Below are 25,786 nucleotides of genomic sequence, written 5' to 3' on the forward strand. Positions count from 1 at the left end.
GCCTGGCCACCGATGAACCCACGTCATGGCCATCCCGATAGAATCAGTTGAAACCACCGAAGAGAAGATCCCCCAAGACGTTCTATTTGTCTTGGAAGAGTATCGAGATGTCATGCCTAAATTTTGCCTAAGTCCTTACCCCCACGAAGTGGGATTGACCATGAGATTGAGTTTGTTACCAGGGGCAAAGCTGCCCGCCAAGAATGCATATCGGATGGCCCCGCCAGAATTGGCCGAACTCCGAAAACAGTTAAGACGAATTGTTAGATGTAGGATTTGTCATACTAGCAAAAGGCCCTTACGGAGCCCCAGTACTATTTCAGAAGAAGAAGGATGGGAGCCTCGATTGTGCATCGACTATCGGCCTTGAACAAGCTCACAGTCCGCAACAGATATCCCCTTCCTATCATTACTGATTTATTTTGATCGGCTTCATGGCTAAGTATTTCTCGAAGCTGGACCTGCGGTCGGATATTATCAGGTCCGAGTTGCTGAAGGAGACGAACCTAAGAGACCTGTGTCACGAGATATGGAGCCTCTGAATTCCTCGTGAATGCCCTTTGGCCTCACAATGCTCCAGCAACTTCTGTACCTTAATGAAACCAAAATGTTTTCATGAATACCTCAACAAATTCTTCATAGTGTATCTCGATGACATTGTGGTCTATAGTGCCTCGCTGGAGGACCATCGACATCACCTCCAACTAGTCTTCGAAAACGCTGAGGAAAAATCAGTTGTATGTAAAGAGAGAGAAGTGCTTCTTTGCCCAAAGAGCGCATAAAATTTCCTCGGCCACATGATGAGTGTGGTCGGATTGGTATGGAAGAGGGCAAGGTGGCCGCGATCAGAGACTGGAGGGTACCATCATCTGTGATTGAACTACGATCCTTCTTCAGACTAGCCAACTACTATAGGCGTTTCATAGAAGGATTCTCAAGAAGAACAGGTCCATTAACCGAATTGCTGAAGAAAGATAGCCAATGAAGCTGGACTCCTAAATGTCAAGTCGCCTTTGAGGGCTTGAAGAAAGTGATGATGGAGGGGCCGGTCCTCGAAATTGCCGACGTGACCAAGCCATTTGAAGTAGAGACTGATGCTTCTGACTTCACGTTGGGCCGTGTCCTCCTTCAAGACGGACACCCCATCGCGTATGAGAGTAGGAAACTAAATGATGCCGAACGGAGGTATGTCGCCTCTGAGAAAGAGATGTTAGCAGTAGTTCACTTCTTGAGGGCCTAGAGACAGTATCTTTTGGGGGCCAAGTTTGTGGTCAAGACCGATAACAACTTCATTTGCCACTTCTTCAACCAACCGAAGTTTTCGTCGAAGGTCGCTGATGAAGGAGTGTCACGACACACCGTGGGCAGGACATAATGGTTGGCAGAGGACTTATGCCCTCCTAAAACAAGGCTACTACTGGCCAAGCCTTCGAGACGATGTCATGCAATTTACCAAGACTTGCCTTGTCTGCCAACAAAACAGGTTGAAAGGGCGAAATTAGCGGGTCTGCTGGAACCCCTACCTGTGCCCTCTAGACCATGGGATAGCGTATCTCTTGACTTCATCACCCATTTGCCCAAGGTGGGAGAGTTCGAATCGATCCTTGTTATCATCGACAGGTTCTCAAAATATGCCACTTTCATCCCAACGCCGAAAATGTGCACAGCCGTGATGACTGCCCAGCTGTTCTTCAAACACATCATGAAATTATGGGGCGTCTCTGCGAGCATTGTTAGCGATCGGAACGAAAGATTCAATGGGACATTTTGGACAGAATTGTTCAAAATATTGGGGTCAACACTGAACATCTCCTCTAGCTATCATCCCCAAACTGACGGCTAGACGGAATGCTTCAACAGTATGCTCGAGGAATATCTACGTCACTTTATCGACGCTAGGCAGAAGAACTGGGTCCAGTTGTTAGATGTGGCTCAGTTCAGCTTCAATAGCCACCAGAATTCCGCGACCAGAAAAACGCCCTTCGAAGTGGTGTGCGGTAGACAGCCACTCATGCCACACTTGGTGGACCACCCTTATGCAGGCAAAAGTCCTCAGGCACATAACTTCACTAAAGAGTGGAGCAAAACCTCTGAGATAGCTCATGCCTACCTAGAAAGAGCATCAAGAAGGATGAAGAAGTGGGCTGATAAGAAGCGGAGGACCCTCGAGTTTCAAGCTGGGGACAAGGTCCTAATCAAGCTACGACCGGAACAGTTTCGTTTCCGAGGCCAGAGAGATCAAAGGCTAGTAAGGAAATATGAAGGTCCAATGGAGGTAATTGAGAAGGTCAGGAGAACCTCGTATAAGGTTCAGTTACCCTCATGGATGAAGTCATCCTGTCATCCATGTGAGTATTCTGAAGCCCTATCATCCCGATCCCGAGGATGAACAACGAAACATGCTAAGGCGCCCACCGGTCACAATGAAAAATTCCGCTGAGAAAGAAGTTGCACAAATCCTGAATAAACATACGCGCCGTATTGGAAGACCCAGACGAGAACTGACAGAGTTCTTAGTGAAATGGAAAGATCTCCCTGACGAAGAGATCAGTTGGGAGCAAGCCGAAGATTGGAAGAATGCAGCTTCAGCCATCGCAGATTTTGAACAAGGTCGGTTGACGAGGACGTCAACCAATTAAGTGGGGGAGAATGTCACGGTCATGCTTGTCCAGGGCCTGTTGCCCATGGCCGCATGCCTGATCCAACCCCCTTCTAGCATACTTTCATATCATGGGTTGTATTAGCTTAGTTAGCTTGCTTTCTTTACATTTTCATTGTAAGTGACCACTCGCCCTTTTGCATATGCAAGGGTGCCAGTTGGCTTTTTGTTCAGAATGCACTATATGGGGATAAGACTAATCATCATTTTCCCATACCCGGAGTAGTAATCTATAAAGCTGTTGTTATTGCTTATTGCTTTCTAGCCTACTACAATCTTTCTTTCTTTATTCATACTCACAAAAACTTCTTACGAAAACCTTTTCTCCAAACCCGTTTTCTAAAATAGTTTTCCCTAAAACGAGGGTGGAGGTTGCGAGAGGCACTCGGTGTGCCACTGGCAGTCCGTATTCGAGTTGGCTGACTTGTTTGTGAGCAAGAACATGTGTCGCACGATCGCTAAGAGAAGCTTCCGAAAGAGCGATTGTGACACCAAGCACCTAAAGGTGATAACAAAAGAGAGAAAATGAAATAATCACCAAATGGGATTGTAGTTTTTGTTTTTAAAATCTGGCTATAAATTCATGTGTGATGAAAATTGTTGTGAAGATAAATTATAGAAAAACAAATATAATTTTCAAAAACTAAATGAATATTATCAACACGGGAGAATTAAGTTACCGTTTGGTAACTATTTAATTTTTAGTTTTTAGTATTTGAAAATTAAACTCATAAAACAAACTACTTCCACTTGTTGATTTCCTTACTTTAGTTTGCTATCAACTCTTTAGGAATGTTTAATTTTAAAAACCAAGTCAAGTGTGAAAAATGAATAAAACAAAAATAGTTTTTAGGGTTTTTGGCCTTTAACATTCGGCTAAAAATTCAGATATTTAGTTAGGAGTATAATGATGAAACCCATGGATGAGAAATTAAAAAAAAAAACGAAAACAAATAAAAAACAAAAAAATAAAATGGATTATCAAACCATCCTTAATTATTTGGATTTTATGTTTTTAAACTTAAAAATGTATCAATGGTACATCAAATAATTTATATCAATGATATATAAAATCCGAGTCTAAGTCTCCCCTTTTGTAGGCTATTTTAAGGCCTATACTCCACCTTAATCTTTATGGTTGCCTCTTGCATTTTTATTTTGCTGTTACTTATTTCATAGGACATTGGTCTTAGTGCCTTTCAATATAATTTCCCTGTCCATTCATACTAACATGTTGTGACCTATTTCCTTCAATAGGTTTATGTTGTACCTATTCGTTTTCTTTTTGGTTTTTAGCCTAAATTAATTATGTGGGGAGGAAATAACTACACTTGATAAATACTAGATATGAAACACGTGCATTTACTAGCTATAAAACACATCTGACGCACGTAGTAACATAAATTCTGTTGATAAAGTTTCAGTAACAAATTAACATAAATTTTATTAAGTTTAAATAATAAATATCTGACATAAGAATTAAAAATAATAAAATAATTAATAGTCAATACTGTATTATATATATATATATATATATATCTTATTTTATGTTAGTTCACGACAAATATAAAATAAGTTGCACGTGTTTGAAGATCTTTGAAACACGTGAACATAAATTTTGATGGTGAGATACATATTTTGAATCAATATACTTTTTATGAGATTATAAGATGTAGATTTTTTACTTGAAATCAAAAAGTAATTAAATGGTAATATAAATCATCAACTAACTCATAAACAATTCCTAATTTTGCTGGCAAGCTCGTGTGATTAAGAAAACAATCCAAATAAAAAATTAGAGATATATCTAATACTAATATCTTTGTTGTAGATCTTTGAATGTATCAAATTTGATTTTATTGCTCATTGCTATAATTTTCATGGATAGTTTCTCTCAACACAATGAATAAAAACATATAGATAAAATTTTTGGTTCAAACAAATAAATAAGATATCCAAGATTCTGATAAGGTCGAAATTATAGAAAACTAATAAAAAATCTAACTGAAAATATAAAAATGATATAAATTTCACGAACTAACAAAAAATACATGCTTAATATTTAAATTTTAAAATAACACAAATGTATAAATATTTGTTATGGTTGAAAAGGATTACACTTTATGTAATTGTTTCGCTACCAAAAGGAACAAAATTTTAAATATATTAAATAATTTGTAAATTGGGAGATGATCCATTTGACAAATTGAAAATTAAAAAACTTCTTAATTTCCTACAAAGATTTGAAACTTACAAAAAATAATGAAATTGTGGTGCCCTTTACGTTCCAAGTCTTGCTCTTTGAAGTTTGAAGTCAATTTGCAACTACTACATTTCTCAATCTAAAATAATTACCATTGTTAACACTCCCTCCTGATGTTATTTTCACATATGTTCTCCTTCCCTTTCCCCCATTCAAACATAATTCCATTTCATATCTATTGACCCAATTCTTGTTTATTTTTGCTTCTTGAAAATTTTCCAACTCGTCTCCTAAAAAATGAATTTTAGAAAATAAAGAAAATGAATATGAATTTCCTACATAGTCAAATTTTAAATTTGAGAATAACCAAAATATTTGTTAGTGTCAAACAAATATACTAATCAATATTGTATCAAAATTTAAACTTTAAGATACTATGAATGTTCGATTTTGTTCTCAAATGTATATGTTAATGAAGAATAATAAATTAAAATTTAAATATGAAGATAACAACCATATCTTTTCGTTGGAGAAAATAAGTTTAAGGATATCAAGGCTTCATTTTGGCATAATCCAATATTTTCTTTACAAATAATAAAAACTTCAATTATCACTTTACCTTTTTGTCGGAGAAAATAAGTCTAGGGATATCAGGGCTTCATTTTGACACGATCCAGTATTTTCTTTACGAATAAACAAAAACCTTAATTATCATTTTACGATTCTTTCTATCATGACATTCTAAAAAATGGAGATAGGGTTAAAAAAAACACGAATGTTTGGAGGAAAGTTTGCATTTATCTTTGAAAAATATTTAGTTATTATATGAAGGGTTGTGTACTATTAGTAAGGGATGTGTCTATATGAGTTTTAATTATTACGTGAAAGGATTCATCAAGAGAATTCCATGGAAGTCAAAAATGAGTGATTATTATCTATTTTAAAAAATTTATTATTATGTGAAGTTAAAATTAAATTACTTAAAACAACGTAATACAAAATTTTGTTTTTGTCATTGTATTTGTGGAAAAATATATCATTGAAAAAGAAAAATTAAAAATAGCAACAAAAACTCCAAATGCCACAAATAAAACCCCTTTTAGTTATAAAGAGGTGTGAATGTATCTATAAAATCAGGTAAAATAAATCTGGTTGAAGATATATCTATGATTTAAATGAACTTTATTAAGGTGGCCATCGTAATTAAATGGATTGCAATTAGATAAAAAAAAAAAAAAAAACCAATTAAGAGAATGTATGTCCACATCAATTAGATACAAATAAATTTAAAGAACAAAAATTTAGTAAAACAAATCATATCATCTAAGAAATGAAATGCACATTATTAAAAAAGAAAATAGGTTCAATTTAAAATTATGAATTACGAAGTTAAAATTTATATTAAATCAATGCGTATATGATATTCCCTTCAATTTTTAATCTCTCTCACCATATCTCTTTATTGTCTAAAAATTACTTTATATAAAAAACAAATATGTAATGATAAATCATCATCATCAATCGATCAAGATTCATTCTGCTTTAATTTTACTTGTGTTCTTACTTTGGAATGAACAAACAACTAATTAGGTTGTGAAACTCTTTGTTCAATTTATTAAGCAATTACTTTTCTTTCAAATTTAGATCTCATATCAAATATTCAATTTGTTTTTTTTTCCTAATGAAATAACATTTTGAAGGCAAACCTTTCACTTAAAAAACTTTTTCAAAACACAATTTTGCGATGGAAATAAAATTTTTAAAATAAAGAAAGGAAGGAGAAAAAAAAAAGATGTATTATAGTACCTCTTCATTAACTTGGTAAAATGTTTTCCTTTAAAGAAAAAAAAAAATAGTCGGTCATTATTTTTGGAAAGATTTCAATATTTTGTGGAATTTAAAATTTTACTACGATAATGAATGTATAGGTACATGACATATCCATATACTTACAATGGAAGAGTTGTGTCTCAATAAGACATGCAAGGACAAAAGAGGAAGAAGAAAATTCTCCTCTTATCACCCTTTTTAATAACTAGTATAGATATAGATAATAATTGTGTATAGTTAATGAAAAAAATAATAATGGTGTACAGTAACATTTTTAAAAAACTTATAAATATAACAAAATCTATAATAGATATTATCTATCATCACTAATTAACTCTTTCAAGCAATATGGTATACGACGGATGGACTTAAAAAACAAAAATCTAATTTTTATTATATCTGCAAATTATTTTCTGCAAATATTTTAAATCTTATTACTATATTAACAACTAATCATGTTTTATATTTTTTTAATTAGTTTAATTGTCTATTATTTAAAGTTTTTATTTTTATTTTTTTCCTTTTTTCCTTTTTTAAATTTTGCGTTTCATTAATTTTTTAGGATGAAAATGTCAGATACGAATGAAACGAATTACTGCTGTTCATGAAACCCTTTCAGTGGCACGAAGGGAAAGAAAAAAAAATCCATCGAACGAATTTCGAAAATCTCTCCCATTCTTTAATTTCTTTTGAATCTGTAGAATTGACGAATGTGGATGATGATAACGATTCATTACAGATCACTATCGAGATTGAATTTCAGAGAAATCGCCTCCATCGCAAAGGGTTGTGGATTTTACCTTTCCATGTCTGCAGATCCCCTAGAAACCTTGAAGCTCTTTCCCGATCGAGGGAGATCGTCCGCCGCCGTTGTCTTCTTCTGCATCACCAGACCACACAAGAATCCTGTACTCTTCGAAGGCTTTAGGGTTTTCGTTCCCCCCAAATTCCTAATTCCGTTCAAATCCCTAAGCACATTCGATTTCTCCGACGGAGAACAAGCAGAGGAACTCGACGATTCACTACCATCCGACATTTCTGGCGACTCTGCATCATGAGATTCAAGAGAAATTTCAGAACCCCAAACTTTCGATTTCGTCCTCCGTCTCCGATTGAAGCTTTCCCCCATCAAATCGCGATAACCAATCGCAGAAACCCCATTCAAAGAAGCGAGATCAGAGTTCTCAGTAACCATAACGCCAATATTCAGAACACCCTGGAACCTTCCAGAAGGGCGACGGACCTGTACGGCGGTGAAAGCAGGGGTGGTGGAACAGTCATTAGAGGCAATGACATTACCGATTAGGAAACGGACTGTACCGACAAGAGAATCGGAGAAACGGCCAAGGGCATAGATCTCGATGGAGACGGCGGAGGTTTCGCGGGCAAGAAACTCAGGTGAGACACGGAAGAGGAATTTGTCGTTCCAGGTGGGGTTTTCGCCGCCGATGGTGTCGAGACGGGTACGAAGGCGGTTGGCAGGATCGACCCAGGCGACGGCGTAGGTATGTCTGGGACGGGAACGGTTGGAAGGGACCTTGAGGCCTTGGGCAGAGATGAGGTTGATCTCCAAGACAGGCATGGGGGTAGCCGGTGGGTTCTTGGGAACCCAGTCTCCGGCGACCTCCATGGATCAAGAATAAGAATGTGGAGCAGAGAGAAAGGGAAGGGAAAGGGGAGTATTAATGGTGGGGTTCAAGAATGGAGGGCGTTGGCATTGGCATTGCCTTGCAATAGCGAGCGGTGGAGAAAGACGGGAGAAATTTTTTAGGGTTAAAAAAAGGAAAAAGAAAAATAATGGAATTCGAGAGAGAAGTTGAAACTAAGCGGCTGGAATTGGAAGCTCTCGCCGTATCTTCTCTCCCTCCGACGAATTTTAAACCGTAACTTCCTTTTCCATTTTTTATTTTTCTTTCGCTTCAGCTTTATGTGATGCAGTTTTCATACATACATACGCGTATTTATAGTTACGTTTTAATTTAAATCCTAAATTTTATATCAATTTAAACCTTTAATTAATATTTATTTAATCAATTTAGATCTTTAATTAAGATTTATTTCAAAATTATTCATTTCAATTATAATTTACGATTATGTTAAATCGATATTTGTAAAACGTTATACACGTACAAGAACTTATGCATCGGCTATTTTCAAATATAATCTCATAAATTGATTCACACATAACAATTTATAAATTTAATTGAAAAAATAATGTCTTGTATGATATTTTTCAAATTAAATTTGAATGAATGTGCAAATTAATAGACTCAATTTTAACTTGAAAAATAATAAAAATGACCCGTTTCAAATACAATAATGGAAAGAAAAATGAAAAAATAGAAAAAAAATGGATAACCAAACCAATAATAATCTGAACCAAATAAAATCAACCTATTGATCTTGTTCTTTATTGGACCTCGATTTGGATCTATTCTTTATAAAATCTATTGGTTTTGGTTTGATTATTGGTTGACCCAACACTAACAAAATCGAACTAACTATTGTCCATAACCAAAATAGTTTGTGAAAGATTAAAATATGCTTTTGGAGTGAGCTTGAAATGGATTTTGAGAATATAAAAAATGGCTTCAAAAGTACTCTCAAACATACTTTTAGCAATTCTTTATTTAATTTAATATTAGCTACTTTTTTTTTTTTTTTTTTTTAAGTTAGTATTTCTGAAAATCGTAAAAATGTAGTAGACATTTTTTTTAAAAGGTATTGTAATTAAAATGTGGGGTGAGGGAATCGAATTTCCAACCACAAGGTTGATAGACATTTATCAAATAATAATTATTCATAAGTTAAGAAGGATGGATTGATAATTGAAGGGGACAAAATATATGTATATCAATCAATACTATTGAAGTACTCAACATTCACTTATTTCCAACATTTGAGTTTGAAAAATATTTAGATGTAATCGAGTTGTATCTATCTCGTGTTCGAACTGCACCTAATATAAAATTGTAAAGTGATAAATTTGTTTTTAAAAATAATTATTTTTCTAACTTTTTTATGTGATAAAAAACTGGAGAATACAAATCTGTATCTAATCATCGCTCTTTCATTTTATTATTAAACTAATCACAATATAAAAGGAAGTATTGTAAATGTATTGTAATTATAAAGTAATAATTTTAAATTACTTATAATATACTTTGCAATACAATTATTTTACTTCTAAAGAGGAACATTTGATTATACACAATGACTTAGAATATAGCTAGTTTTAAAACACGCCGTTCTATGAAAAATTATATTTTTATTATAAGACATCGAAGTTTATTAAAAAAAAAAAAAAAAAAAAAACTTGCATAAAAATAAACAATGAAGTTGGCGTGACAAGTAATTCATAAAATTAGTATGTATATAATAGATAATTTGATGACAATAGAAGAACTTAAAAATGTATTTAATTATAAGACATCATTATAAAAATTTACAATCATTATAAAAATCTACATAAAATGTTTATGTTGTCGTGTAAAGTATTGTAAGTTATGACAAACTTTAAATTTTCACACATAAGTTGCATAAATTTTAATATTTTATTTTAATGCACAATATTATATTTAAAAAAGTATTTTTGGAATAAAATTAAAAAGTAAAGGGTAAAATTAAAAGAATTGAAAAGGTAGCATAATTTTGAAAACAGACGCAATTGCCAGTTACCAATGAAATTGAAATCATGCCACGTGGTGGGCCTTGTCTATAAATACAACAAATTCGTAGTGAGAGAGTTCAGAATTTTCAGTTTTCCTTCTCAGACTTGAGACTATTTCCCTCCTTTTTTCCCTAAACCTTCAAGAAACCACAAATGCCGGATTTCTTTGATCGGCCAGATTTCTCCCTCCGTTTAGTATTTCCTTTCCATTTTCTTTTATTCGCTCTTTCTACCTTCTTTTCTTTGATGGCCAGTAGAAGCGGATTATCGATTTACGACTACTTTCTCCGGTGGCTGTCGATTGAAATTTCAAGGTGATTACAGAATAGCAGATGATCGATTCTTCGCGGCTTCTTGGACGACGTTTATCAAGCGGCGATTGATGTTTCAATACAGGTACGTTTTATTCTTTCATTAGTTTCGTAATCTGATACAACAAAATAACTGAGTACTATCTTTCACTCTAAATACAGAACAGCAGATAATTCATTTGTCGAGCGCTTCTTGAACGATCATTTTTGGTCGGTCGTTATATTGAAATTTCAAGGTACCTTTATTCTTTGAAATAGTTTCATATTCTCATAGATATGATAGCACCTAATAGCAAATGATCGATTTCTTGATGATGATTTTTATTAGAATCTCTAAGTGAGATTCAAGTTTTTTATTTATGTCTTTTAAATTTATATTAGGAGGAGGAATAAGGAAGGGAAAAAAAGGAAAAAAAAAGAGAGGAAGAATAAGGAAGGAAAAAGAAAAGAAAAAAAAAAGGTGGAGGAATAATGAAGGAAAAAAAAAAGAGGAGGAATAAGGAAGGAAAAAAAGAAAAAAAGAAAGAGAGAAAAAAAAAAAGGAAAAAATGAGGAAAAAAGAGTAAGATATGGGGTGTGGAGGCTAGAGTTTGAGATATGAAAATTGTATTTATGTTAGTATTAGTAGAAGTTTAAGATAAAAAGATAATATTTATTTCAGTATTAGGAAGTAGGATGTAGGTTTAGTAATTTGTTTTTTAGCTAACGGTCAAAAGATTATCTTTTAAATTATTTATTTTATAAAGAAAATATTATATTAAATTAAGTTTAGAGGCATAGGACTTGGATCTCACATCTTTGTTATGGTAGAATGAAATTTCTCAAACAATGGAGATTAGAACGATCAAAGTCCAATGTAATAACATTCTTGAGGTGTAGGAAGTTATTTTGGGAATCCAAAATAAAATTTCAATTTTTCTTAATGGCTTTGATGTCACTGATAATTATTAATCATGTCTTGTTCCATAATGTGAGTTAGTAAGCATGGATATTTAAAAAGCAATATAACATTTCGTGAACTTCATTGTTTTTTTAATTTGAATAATAAAAGATGAAATTTGGTAACTATTTTTTTATGAGTGTTGTAGGGTACTAACACCTTCCCTACACACAAATGACTCCCGAACTCAAATCTAAATTTTTTCGTAGACCAATATTTCTTTAATTAGGTGACTAATCAAGCCTTTATTGTAGTTGGTAATGACTCCAAAACTCTTTATTTTAAGAAACCTATAAAAGAAGATGTCGATCTCTCTACATCACAATCACATTGCGACATATGTAATATTATTCACATGAAGTTCTAGCTTGTAAGCCCTTTACATGAAATGATATGTGGATATCTAACTTTACAGAGAATTAAAGCCTTCTCATCCGTGCAATCATAAGAAAGAAGTCGCCTTTCACCTAGAGCTCTATAAATACCGAAGGAAACCTTCAGCAAAGGAGTTCTTTGGACAGTTAGAGAATTTTCCTTAGATAGAATAACCTTGTTCATAGTTTTCCTTTTTATTTAGAAGTCGGAGCGAGAGAAGGGAAGAGACGTCGGACGATCGCTCAGGGCAACTCGAGAGAGAATCCAGAGGCGTGGAAAAGCAGAGAGCGGGCAGACTCTCGCGAGAAGAGACTATCTTTTGAATAGAGTAGGAAAAACAGTGTAAAAGCTTTGGAAAGCAAGAGATTGCTACTAGGCTCTTTATTATCATCTTGCATTGTTATTTTGTATTTCAACTCTATATCTATATAATGGAATTTCTTTATCTACATCTGTTCACTCTCTTGAAAGCACGCACGAGTAGCTAAATTTATCGAATGGGTTGAGAAGAACTGAGTTAACATGACCTAGGATCTTCATCGCATGCGATTATCTTGTTTTATGTTGTGCCTAACACCCCTTTAGAGTTACTCGAGAGAGTCTAAAGAAAGAGTCGAGGACTTGAGAGAGCTAGGTTAGAATCTAGACTCGAGAGAGCAAGATTAGATCTGCATAAGCAAGAGATAAGGACTTAGAGATAAGCTCTGTTTGTTAACCTGCATCGCATGCACGCTAGAGATAGGTTGTGATATTATGTGGTCGTCTTATTTGTGTGTGTGTCATTTTGTCATCGCATAAATAAGAATAGAGGCATATGTGTAGGTCCTATAGACTCATCGCATATATTGTATGCGTTCTAGTATTAGAAGCCGTAGCATTTGCATCGAGAGATAGTTTGCCATTGTATGTGTGTTGCATGGTTGCATAACATGAACGCATCCTAGGAAGTGTTAGCTGAACCCCTTCTCAACCCGTTCACTGCCTACTCATCGCATCCTCCGTATTATCAACTCTTTTCGAAACTCTTCCGCATTCGTTTATTTTATTACCTCAAACAACAATACCAAACAACTATTTGATTTATCGGTTACCGCAAAGTCTTTTGGAAAAATTATCACCACATATCGTTTTTCTTAATCCCTGAGTTCGACCCTGGACTTACCAGGAAACTCCGTGGGGTTTATACTTGGATTCCACTGAGAAAACTTATTGCTCAACTCATTTCCATCACCGCATCTCATTCCATAATTTCATCTCATATTATTTATTTTATTTTAAAAAGAAAACGTTGTATTTAATGTCTTTAGAATGTTGACTTTTTCTTTATTACTTAATTTTCATATTGACTTTGTCATCGAAGTCCTTTTTTTATTTGCAGGTCGTTTCTTCTTCAAATTACAAATGTACCATTAGTGTCACGGGATATTCAAGTGTATTTTCTTGTTGGAATTTCTACAATCAATTCAATTTACTTGTTAATTTATCTTTTTGTTTTTTTTCTTCAAGGTGATCTGTTAGGGAGTCCTGTTTTCTAGAACTGTATGGTAAGGAGATCTAATCATCGGAAGTATTTGAGGTTTGATCTAAAATTTCTAAGGAGTGTTTTTATTGTGTTGCAATTGCAATTTTGAATGCAGTAAATAGAAATATTTTATTATATTGTTTGGGAATAGTTTGTCTAATGGCTTAAACAATTGTAAGTCATTAACATTAAAGTGTTTGCTATTGTATTTTCAACCAAATAGCTCCAATGTTTTATTTGAAAAAGGCTATAAAGCTGTGCAAGTTTTCTTTTAAAAAATAAAAATAAATAAAATTCGAAATGATTACCAAACATGGTGTTCGTTTTTAATTTTTGAATAATGGATTTGTTTGCAATTGAGTTTTTTGTTTTCTCAACTCTAAAAACGCTTTTGAAATTTGTGGGAATTTGGACACTTCTAGTGCATTTCTTCTCCATTGGGTCGTGGTTGCTATTTGGCATCCTTGTGAGGTCTGGTTTAATCCTTGGAATATATATATATATATTTTTTCTTTTTCATGTAGTATCTTTTTTTTATTTCAGTTATTTTTCATTTTATCACTTATTTATATATGAAATTAAACGACAAATAATGTAAAAGATATTTTCACACTTCATTTTCATATAAATTCTCATTTTTTACTTTAAACAATAATATCTTTTAATATAATTTCCATATAAATTCTATATATATATATATATAGAAGTTTTACCTTTTCATTTGGGGAGATTGAAAGCTTTAGAGACACGAGGCTCTGAAGATTAGAAGCTCTGAGGATTGAAGTTTTGAAGAATTGAAGATCGAAGCTTCCAAGTTCCAAAGAATGAAGCTAAAGAATATAACTCTTCTCAAGTTTTGAAGATTGAAGCCTTGAAGCCCTCAAGTTCTAAAGGCTCTTCAATCTCGAATACTAAAGCACTCAAGCTCTCAAGCTTAAAGACTAGAAGATGGAAGCTCCAAAGGGTGATCCAAACGATCAGCAAGCTAGGGTAGGGGTATTCGTGGGTTCAGTTGTTTGAATTTTTTTTCTTGAATAATTTTATCTCCTTGGTATCTATCGTTTTTTTTTTCTTATCCGAAGAAGATTTTAGGGGGAGCTAGGTACTTTTACATATGAATTCATGTTTGAATGAAATTCATGCCCATATTGCTATATTGTTTTATACCCCTCTTATGCATATTATCATTTAATCTTTTACGGGGAGTAACTATCTTTGATAAAATATGTTTTGATTTTTTATATATATATATATTTATAGCTTTAAGTTGATTATGTACTAAATGTCCTTTTGTCCCTATAACACCCATAACCCTAGCATACTCTTCCCATCGGGGCCTAGCTGGTGGAGTCTAATGTGCCATGATTATCCCGTAGTATCCTAATCCTTAGACTGAGAACTAAGCTTCTAGCACTTGTAGTCTGATATTGCACTCCTCGCAATGTCGCTCCGCTTTCTCACGTGACGGCCTAGAATGACGTTTCACTCACTCCAATTCTGAAAATGAAAGGGAGGGTGCTCAATTGATTCTAAAACGCAAGAAAAATGAAAGCATATAATTTGTGTTCAAGTTACTTGAAATTATATGTGTGCTGATTATGCATCAACAACATATTTCATATCACACACCACTTGGAAATTCATTTTTCTTAAGTTGTTTGTCATCATAAAAAGGGGGAGATTGTTGGTTTTTTAGCCATTAATCTCAAAATAATTCATTAATTAATTAATTAATATTTTGATGATAACAAAATTGAATTAATTTATTAATGATTTGAGTTTTTTGAAGTGCCTATTGCATAGAGCATGAAACAACAATTCCAACGCAATTTGAATCACTTAAATTAGAGCTCAAACGAAAAAGATATCGCCAAAACAAGCTTGACGGAAAATCCCGGGTTGATGTGGTGCCAGATCTTTGTCATGGACCAATTGAAAGGTGCCACTTGACATATAAAGAGAAATAACACATGGTGAATTTTTGATTTTTGGATTGATTTTAAAAAGAAAATGAATTTAATATTATTTTATGTTTGTGTCTAACCACCAGTTCTGGACACATGATGGATTTTTGCTTCTTGTTCGGTTTTAAAAGAGATGATTTTAAAAAGAGATATATATTATTATATTATAATATGTTTGTGTTTAACAACTAGTTAGTTTAAAAGAGATAATTTTTGCTTCTTGTACTTATTTTGAATGACAAGGAACATTTGATTATAGGGAATGACTAGGAATTCAACGTAGGTTTTAAGTTTGTCGCTCAACTTAGAAAAATTATATATTTATTATAAGCGTTGAAGTTTGTTAAAAGAAAAAAAAAAATCTTGAAGGGTGAAATTGGTTTTAAGAAAATCTCACACTAGAATAAACCACGAATTTGGCGTGACAAGTAATTAGTAAAATTAGTTCGTGTACAATATATGATTTAATTTACATAGCCAACTTCATAGCCAACTTTTAGACTGTCATGTCAATTCATATTATTTCGTTGCTTTAAGATGAAAACAGACTCGGTTACCAATTTTTTACCGAGCTTAAAAGGTGTTTTATTTTTCCCTTGTATTTCCCTTTACCAATTAAAAGCTCTCAAAACAGACGCATTTACCATTTTTTTTTTAAACAAAAAAAAGTAAAACACGTGTTCCGGTGAATCACGGCACGTGGCAAGTTTTCTTTTATATAATAAATACAACAAATTGGGCCGAGGAGGCCCACCAGCAGGTAAGCTTTTTTGTCTATAAATACAAGGAATTGGTAATGAGGTAAGTTCAGAATTTTCAGTTTTCCCTCTAAAGACTTGAGAGTATTTCCCTCCTTTTTTCCCTAAACCCTCAAGAAACCACTAATGGCAGATTTCTTTGATTCTTCTTTTCTCCCTCCGTTGAGTATTTCCTTTCCATTTCTCTCTGTGAGTTCGTAATCTCCATTTCCATTTCCATTTCTTTACCCTTCTTTTTTTTTTTATGGCCAGTGGAAGCGGATTATCGATTCACAACTAGCTTCTTGAATAACGTTTCTCCGGCGACCGTCGATTGAAATTTCAAGGTGACTTCGTTTTGTTCTCTCATTAGTTTTCAAAATCTGATGGAACAAGATAACCGAATTTCTTTTTCTCTCTAAATACAGAATTGCAGATCATCGATTCTTCGGCAGCAGCTTCAAGGAAGGTACGTTTTATTCTTTGATGATTAATTTTCAAAAACTTACAGTCTTTTACTTTAAATACCGAACAGCAGATAATCGATTCGTTGAGCGCTTCTTGAACGATGATTCTTGGCCGGCCGTGTATTAAAATTTCAAGGTACCTTTATTCTTTGCAATAGTTTCATAATCTGATAGATCCGATAGAACTAGAAATTTGACTTTCCTTTTTTTTATATCTTAACACCGAATAAGATATGATCGATTTCTTGACGATGATCGCAATCTCTGTTTTCTTTCTTTTCTTCTGATGGATTCACTATTAAATTTCAGCAAACAATTTTATAGTCCGATTTCAATATAATTTCATCGAACAATTTTATTATCCTTTTTCTTCTTCATTAATGACGAACAATGAAGGATGCTCTCGAGTTTTTGAATAAAAAATTGAACGGACAACTACGACAGAGGAATCAACGGTGAACGGTACGCAATCTTCCAATGATTTATTATTACTTTTACCGTGAACCTTATGAAATGTTTAAACTATTAAGGATTTATTATTACTTTTACCGTGAACCTTATGAAATGTTTAAACTATTAAGGATTTATTATTAGACTTAATATTTATGTCAGTAATAGGGAATGAGATTGAGGTTTAGGGAAGATTTTTATTTTTGCTAGTCAAAAGTTATTTATTTATTTAGAAAAAATATCCTATTTATATTAGTATCTCCAAGTGAGATTCAAGTTATCTATTTATGTTTTTTAAATTTATATTAGGAGGAGGAATAAGGAAGGGAAAAAAGAAAAAAAATGAGGAAGAATAAGGAAGGAAAAAAAGGAAAAAAAAAAACAAAAACAAAAAGAAAAATGAGGAGGAATAAGGAAGGAAAAAAAAAGAAAAAAAAAAAGGAGGAATAAGGAAGGAAAATTGAAAAAAAAAAAAGAAAAAAAGAAAAAAATAAGGAGGAATAAGGAAGGAAAAAAAGAAAAAAAAAGAAAAAAAAGAAAAAAAGAAAAAAAAAAAGAAAAAATGAGGAGGAATAAGGAAGGGAAGAAAAAAAGACAAAAAAAGGAGGAATAAGGAAGGAAAATTGAAAAAAAAAGAAAAAAATAAGGAGGAATAAGGAAGGAAAAAAAGAAAAAATGAAAAAAAAAATGAGGAGGAATAAGGAAGGAAAATTGAAAAAAAAAATGAAAAAAAAATGAGGAGGAATAAGGAAGGAAAAAAAACAGAAAAAAGAGTAAGATATGTGGTGGAGGCTAGTCAAAATATTATTTTAAAAATTATTTATTTTATTAAAAAATNATTAAAAAATATTATTTATGTCAGTATTAGGACCTAAGATATAGGTTTAGTAATTCATTTTTAGTTAATGGTCGAACGATTATTTCTTAAATTATTTATTTCGTAAAGAAAATTTATATAATATTAAGTTTAGGCATGGGACTTCGTATTTATTTTAGCGGTGAGAATGATATAAAGGTTTAGTATAAAGGTTTGAAAATAATAATAATAATAATAATAATAATATTATTATTATTATTATTATGTTTCTAGTTTTGTTAGTTAATAGCATCTAACTTATTTATTTTATAAAGTAAACATTTTTGTTATATTAGAATTAGGATGTGAGATCTAACTTTTTATTTATGTTGGTATAGGTTAATATGTTTGAGATATGAAAATTGTATTTATGTGTGTATTAGGAGAAGTTTGAGATATGAAAATTGTATTTATGTTAGTTTTAGGAGAAGTTTGAGATACAAAGTTTAGAGGCATAGGACTTAGATCTCATATCTTTGTTATGGTAGAATTTGGATGTGAGATCTACCATTTTATTTATGTTAGCATTAGGAAATAAGATTGAGGTTTAGGGAAGGTTTTTTATTTTTTTTAGTCAAAAGTTATTTATTTATTTAGAAAAAAAATAGCCTATTTATATTAGAATCTCTAAGTGAGATTCAAGTTATCTATTTATGTTTTTTAAATTTATATTAGGAGGAGGAATAAGGAAGGGAAAAAAGAAAAAAAAATGAGGAAGAATAAGGAAGGAAAAAAAGAAAAAAAGAAAAAAGAAAAAAATGAGGAGGAATAAGGAAGGAAAAAAATGGAAAAAAAATGAGGAGGAATAAGGAAGGAAAAAAAGAAAAAAAAAAGAGAAAAAAATGAGGAGGAATAAGGAAGGAAAAAAATAATAAAAAAAAACCGAGGAGGAACAAGGAAGGAAAATTGAAAAAATAAAAAAGAAAAAAAATGAGGAGGAATAAGGAAGGAAAAAAAGAAAAAAAAAGAGAAAAAAATGAGGAGGAATAAGGAAGGAAAAAAATAATAAAAAAAAAAAAACGAGGAGGAACAAGGAAGGAAAATTGAAAAAAGAAAAAAGAAAAAAAAGAAAAAAAATGAGGAGGAATAAGGAAGGAAAAAAAGAAAAAAAAAAAAAAGAGAAAAAAATGAGGAGGAATAAGGAAGGAAAAAGTGAAAAAAAAATGTAAGAAAGTTTCAGGAGGAATAAGGGAGGAAAAAAAACAGAAAAGAGTTGTGTTGGAGGCTAGAGTTTGAGATATGAAAATAGTATTATGATGTAAGATTTAGGTTTAATTTGTTTTTAGTGGATGGTCACAATATTATTTTTTAAATTATTTATTTTATTAATTTTTTTTTTGTTTATGTCAGTATTAGGACCTAAGATATAGGTTTAGCAATTCACTTTTAGTTAATGGTCGAAAGATGATTTCTTAAATTATTTATTTCGTAAAGAAAATATCATATAATATTAAGTTTAGGCATGGGACTCCGTATTTATTTTAGCGGTAGGAAATGATATAAAGGTTTAGTATAAAGGTTTGAAAATATTATTATTATTATTATTATGTTTCTAGTTTTGTTGGGAATAGTATCTAACTTATTTATTTTATAAAGTAAACATCTTTGTTATATTAGAATTAGGATGTGAGATCTAACTTTTTATTTATGTTCGTATTAGGAAATATGGTTTGTGGTATAGGTTAATATGTTTTCTAGTGAAGGGTGAAAAATGATTGTCTGAGTCCCTACATTATTTATTTTAAAAAGAAAATAGTGTATTTACCACATATTACATTCAATTTGTTATTTATATCTCGATTATTATATTATGATGACTTATCTTTAAATTAATTATTTTTTTTGTCGTCAGTTGTGTTTGTTTATGATGTTTGCATTTTCAATTTTATAATGTCTGAGTCCCTTCAATTTTATTTATTTTTGTTTATAAAACGTTTGTAAAGAAAAATTGTTATTTCCAAAGTTCTTTTAATCTATTTTTGGGGAGGTGATTTTCTAGGATTGGTTTTCTAAAATTTCATAGGACATAGTCTAGAAATATTTGAAAGTCTCATGTTTTTAAAAGGTTGGGGGTGAAAGGTCATAATGTTTGAAAGTTCAAAATTTAGTCGGATCCTACACTTAAACGGAAATAAGTAAAAAATTAGGATAAGATAAGATAAGATCTAATCCTAGCTTATATAGAACAACGAAAGATTTCATCCAACTCTTATCCTAAAGGGAAAGGTAAATTTCATCTCAACTCTTATCCTTTGATTTTTTTTTATTATTTAATTCTCATATTGACTTTGGCATTGGAGTTCTTTTTCTTTGTTTTGCAGGTCCTCTCTTCAAATTATAAATTTATCAATGATGTCACGTGAAGATGAGGTGCGTTTTACTCTATCCAAAATCTGGCATCAGCAATGTTGCAATTTCTACCATCAATTCTTTGATTGCTAGTATGGTTGTTGAGATAGTTAATAGTTGGTACGCTTCATGTCTTACTGCCAAAGAAAAAGTAGGCTAATATAATATGGGCTGGTTATTGTTCATAGTGCAATTCCTTTCTTTATCTAGCCCACATAAAGACTGGGCCAGCGCTATAGTGAGCCCGGCCCATCTAATACTCATCAACCTATTCAATATATAACCCCTAATTCTCTTACCAAAAAAAATAAAAAATAATAATAAAAGAAAAAGAGCTTTACTTTTCTCTCATTCTTCCTCCCTTCAATATATCTCTCTATAATTTCTTGTGCAATTAAAAATATTAATTAATACTAATAACAATTGGAATATTTATTCTCCAATCCAATTATATTTGTAATCAAAGAACTATGAGCAAAATATTTAAATAAAAAAAGAAGAAATTACGTGTCGGTCACAAGTTTTACATGATAATCTCTACGTCATATTCATAGATGTGTCACTAGCACATGGTCTAGTAAATGTTTATTTTTATTCTTCATTTGACACGTTTGATTGGTGGTCCTCTATCCTTTTGTAAACAATGAATCTAAAATGGAAAAAATATCTTATTTTGAGTTTTCAAGAATAAGTGCATTTGGTTGGATCCTAAGGTTTCAATTTGATCATTTTACTCTAGTTTTAAAAAATAATTTTAAAGGATCCCTATTCTTATTTTCTAAATTAATTAGATATTTTTATATTATTTTAAATTTTGATGACATTTTTAAATAAAAAATATATTTTTCTTTCTCTTCTCTCTTCTCATTCACTCTCCTTTCTCACTCTTCTCTCACCTCTCCTCTCCATGATTTTTAATCTTCTCTTCCATGATTTTTAATCTTCTCTTTCCTGGTCCATTTTAGATTTGATTATGTCAAAAATTTGGTTTGGAAGGGATTTTAGAGATTTGGTGAACCACAATTGAATTTAACAGCATCTACTTGGTGAGAATTTGTTTTTTATTTAGTACCATTGGTATTGACAAGAAAAAAAAAAATCAAATCCCCAAATTTTTATATGAATATTTTAAAAGAATTTGTGCAATTTTATCCTTCATTTAAATTACAAAGTGTGAATTTGATAGTTGAAATGATCTATGACTAGTTGAAATAATATTGACACAAACACTAATAAATCTTAAGAGTAGTTAGAAGTTTAATCCCTTTTCTACTTGACAAACATGGCATATCTGATGAAATTCAAAAGATAAGAAAAGGAGAGGCCAAAGGAATGTGTCCATTACATTGGAGAAAGGAGAGAAGCGATGAATTGGTAATGATGGTGGAGAGAGTATTTCTTTTCCATGTAAAATGTATTAGTATCGTCTCTGACTAGTGGAGTTATATGGGTAATGGCATTAAAATTGTATGGATAGGATGACAAATTAGGAAAGAGAGTGAAGAATGACAATAACAAAACATTGAAGCGTGGGACCTTTGTGAATGGCCGGTATAAATGTGAAAGCACAGTCACTATTGGTTGGCAATTGCGACGTCTAACGAAAGAAAAAAGAAAAGAAAAGTAATGGGGTTTGATATACACTTACTGGTCTGTTCTCCACTCCTTTGCTTTTGACATTTAATACCGCCCACTCACTCACTATTTCATTTTCTTTCTATTCTCACACGTGTTTTTATTCAATCTCTTGCCTTTTGGTTTTTTCTATTGTAATTCCGGCATTCTACGGTTGCAATGGAGAAGATATACATAATAACATCTCTTTTTATATAAACGTATAAATAAGGTTTCGTTCCATAATTATTTTATATTTTGAAAATTATCCATATTTTAATTCCTCCTACTAAACATTTGATTTGAATTTTGAAAACATTCCTAACAAATAAAAAAAATTGAGCTTCTTTCATTTAAAAACAGTGGTAAGGGTTCTTTAAAGAGAAAAAAAAAAGTAGAATATTTTAAAACTTAAGCATGCTCTAGAGTTCACAAATTATGTTATTTTCTCCTATTTTACTCTCAATCTCCAAGCATATATAATATGTATTTTAAGATATTATTTCTATACAAGAATTTCTCATTAAGCTTCTACATTTATCTTTATGTAGCTCATTCAATAGTCGAATCATGATCAGTCATGCAACGAATGTTTTTTTTCCCACTTATTTCTAAATAACTTTATTTTTATTTTTTTTTTCTTCTAAGCGATTAGTCGGAGTTGTAAAAGTCTGCACCCAAATACGGAATAGGTGGCAAAGGTACATGGCAACTTTTAATTTGACAAATATCGCAATGCCTTATCTCATGGGGGTCTATCTAAGATTAGAATAGAAATATAGAATGGGCCACTTTTATGAGAGAGCCATTTCGATGAACACCAACGCATATTCCAAATCAAAATCTTGAATACGACATGTCGGATTTCCTCAGGCTTGGTGGGACATTGTTTTACTTACTACAAACAAAAAGTAGAAAGAAAATGAAATTTGTAATTGGAATCTTTAGAGTTGGACACATCATCTACTTTATATTTTTTAAAATTTTAATTTCCCTTGAAAAAAAAATTAATCACATTTCTTCTGCTTCATAGTTCTACAATCCCTTTGTCTATTATCAACTATACTAACCTAAAATTATTAGGTTTGTGTGTACATATATATTTAATTCAATGAGATCTGTTGGCTTTGTATACCATTTCGTTGTAAATAAATGATCTTATCATAGATCCATTGTGGTCTTGAAATTATATAATAATGGAAACATCAACCCTAATTGCCATATATATATATATATATAGAATAAAATGAATTTTTGGTCTCCTACGTTTAAAGTTCATATCTATTTAGTTTTTGAGATATCGAAATATATATTTTAGTCTTTAATTTTGTAAAATGATTTAACTATAAACTAACGGAATGTTGTTGGTCTGTTAAATCAATTTGTTCATTAAGGTACAAGAATTTGAACTTACTTCATATTATTTAAGTTTATTTAGAGATTAAATTGACAAAAATCTCAAATTTTAGAAATCAAAAGTGTAATTTACTTTAATTTAAAAAATATATATTTATTTTTAAATTAGACCAACAATACAAATGTTTCAAGAGGAAAAAATGTTATGAATTTTAAAAAGAAATTATGTTAAATAACAATACTCTTGAAATATTTACAAATAATAGCAAAATATCACAGTTTATGTACGATAAATTACGATAGACTACTATATATTTTTATCAAATTTCGTAGATACAAATAATAGTCTATCATAATCTATTATAAATAGACGGTAAAATTTTACTATATTTATAAATATTTTAATTTATTTTTTTATATTTGGAAATAAACATAAAAAAAATATAATAAGTTAAATAATTATCAAACCACGTCTTATTTCTTATGTAAACAAACAAATGTAGTTAGAAAAATTAGGTTCAAGTTTGGCTGAAAATTAGTTGAGTGAGCTTTGAAAATAGAAATGTTGTAAACTTCATGTGGGTTTGTTTTCCCTTTTCAAAGTGCTTATAAATATAATTTATGTGGACCACAAGCAATTGATCCAATGCAAGTGGTGTCATATATTGACTTTCTCATTTAAAAATTAATACTTTACCTTTAGTTTTATAGCCAAATTCTAATTAGTTTTTGTCTTTCAGATATATTCAGTATGAAAGAGTTGAATTTTTTAAAAATATATATATATAAAAAATTAAAATTATTTTTCAATTTTCAGAACCTAGTTTGATTTTTTGAAAACATTAATAAAAGACAGATAACAAAGAAAAAAAAAAGGTGAAAGAGAGAGATTTATAGGCTTAATTTTAAAAAATTAAAAACAAAAAAATCAAATTATCACCAATATTATTTCAAACTCTTTTTAAGATTCCATGATTCAAATACTACAAAGGATGAAAACAACAACTTTTATGTTTAAGTTAAAATCTAAAATAAATAAATAATAAAAATAAAAATGTTGATAAACATAATATTTCAGATTTTAAATCCAATTCACTTTTGTTAAATTAAAATGTATATTATATAATGTATTATACATTTTATGATATTACAAAATATGTTTTAATTAATAAAAAGTTATATTCAATTTAATATTGAATGGGTAGCTCTAATTAGTTTTATCTCTTCAATATATATTATAAAATACATTTTGAGTAAGTGCATTTTTGAATCTGCAACCACCACATATATATAAAAATATGAAATAATTATGTTTTCATGTTTTGATTTTTTTTTTTTTAAATTGCCAAGTAAATATACTCTCAAGTACTCATGATTGGATTAACTCTAGCTATATATATATCCAAATTAATGCAAAATCCAACTTATTATAAAATATATAACTACATAAAGTTAGTTAAACATAATTTTGACGTTAAATCTTATCATTTGATCAAAAAATTTATCTAACGTGTTTACCATTATGAAAATGGTTAGTTCTATTATAAATATCATAATATTTGTGTAAAATAGAAATTGATATTTAATGTCAAAATATCAAGGGACATTTGTCCATTGCTCCGTGTGTAGACCATGTGTCATAAATTTATACAATTAATGTCCAAATATGCCACATCCTTGAAAGAATGGAATTCCTTGTGTGGAAGCGTGTGATCGCTATTTGCCTCAATTGTGTTATATGAATTTTAAATAGAACAACAACAAAGTTATAAGATTAATCATGCTATTAAGAAATTCAAAGGATGTTAGCTTTGAAGATCAATCTTCAATTTCTTCACCCACTTGGAGTTTTCTTTCACAACACCGTATCAAGAGCTTTTATGAGTAGGACACCACCACAAGCCTTCTCTGCTATCCTTTTTCGACAAACAGGTTTGTGTGAGAACCTTGTGGAAGGAAAAGAAAAATATATAACTTTTTCTCTGAGAGTGTGAGTTTTTAGAGAGATTGAGAGACAGAGAGAGTAAAAACAAATCGTAATGCTTAATCAACCTCTTTCAACCACAAACTCTCTACAGATCTAAAGAAAGAGAGAGAGGGTAACGGTATTCTCCTACTCTCACATCCTTGCAATGTAGAGGAGTTGATTTAACTTAATTAAATTAAAAAAAGAACAATTTAATTAAAATTGAATTAAATAATTTAAATAATAAATTAAATATCTAATATTTAGTTTAATTAATTTGAATCATATTCAACTGTGCATCTCTCATATAACCTATAGTTTTAATATGAATCTAACGTATATTAACTTAATATTTGAATATATTAGTACTCTCATATTATATAGTTTAATGTTGAATAGATTCAAATATTAACTTTATAATGCATGTTAATTGTACCATATGCAATTACATTATACAATTAATTTCCTTAAATTAATTTGAACTCTTCACATTCTTTCCACTTTAAAATCCTCGTTG

The 25,786-nt window shown here is 30.9% G+C and overlaps 1 protein-coding gene and 2 long non-coding RNA genes across 3 annotated transcripts; 2 read left to right on the forward strand and 1 right to left on the reverse strand.

Annotated features, from left to right (window-relative positions):
- Window positions 1-7,346: 7,346 nt before the first annotated feature.
- On the reverse strand, window positions 7,347-8,635 carry LOC120070201. The gene has a single exon (XM_039022070.1). It carries the CDS (start codon window positions 8,320-8,322, stop codon window positions 7,489-7,491), a length of 834 nt encoding a protein of 277 aa, XP_038877998.1. The 5' UTR covers window positions 8,323-8,635; the 3' UTR covers window positions 7,347-7,488.
- Window positions 8,636-10,270: 1,635 nt separating this feature from the next.
- On the forward strand, window positions 10,271-12,255 carry LOC120067247. The gene is made up of 3 exons (XR_005478954.1): window positions 10,271-10,758; window positions 10,836-10,909; window positions 12,029-12,255. It is a non-coding gene; the product is annotated as an uncharacterized LOC120067247 (long non-coding RNA).
- A 4,027-nt stretch (window positions 12,256-16,282) lies between these two features.
- Window positions 16,283-17,516, forward strand: LOC120090029. The gene is made up of 5 exons (XR_005485372.1): window positions 16,283-16,393; window positions 16,485-16,558; window positions 16,640-16,680; window positions 16,750-16,814; window positions 17,075-17,516. It is a non-coding gene; the product is annotated as an uncharacterized LOC120090029 (long non-coding RNA).
- The last annotated feature ends 8,270 nt before the right edge of the window (window positions 17,517-25,786 follow it).

This window comes from Benincasa hispida, chromosome 1, assembly GCF_009727055.1.
Source record: "Benincasa hispida cultivar B227 chromosome 1, ASM972705v1, whole genome shotgun sequence".
Lineage (NCBI taxonomy): Eukaryota > Viridiplantae > Streptophyta > Magnoliopsida > Cucurbitales > Cucurbitaceae > Benincasa > Benincasa hispida.

Coding starts and splice junctions, on each gene's coding strand:
- LOC120070201 (XM_039022070.1), bottom strand. CDS start 8,322: ATGGAGGTCGCCGGAGACTGGGTTCCCAAGAACCCACCGGCTACCCCC.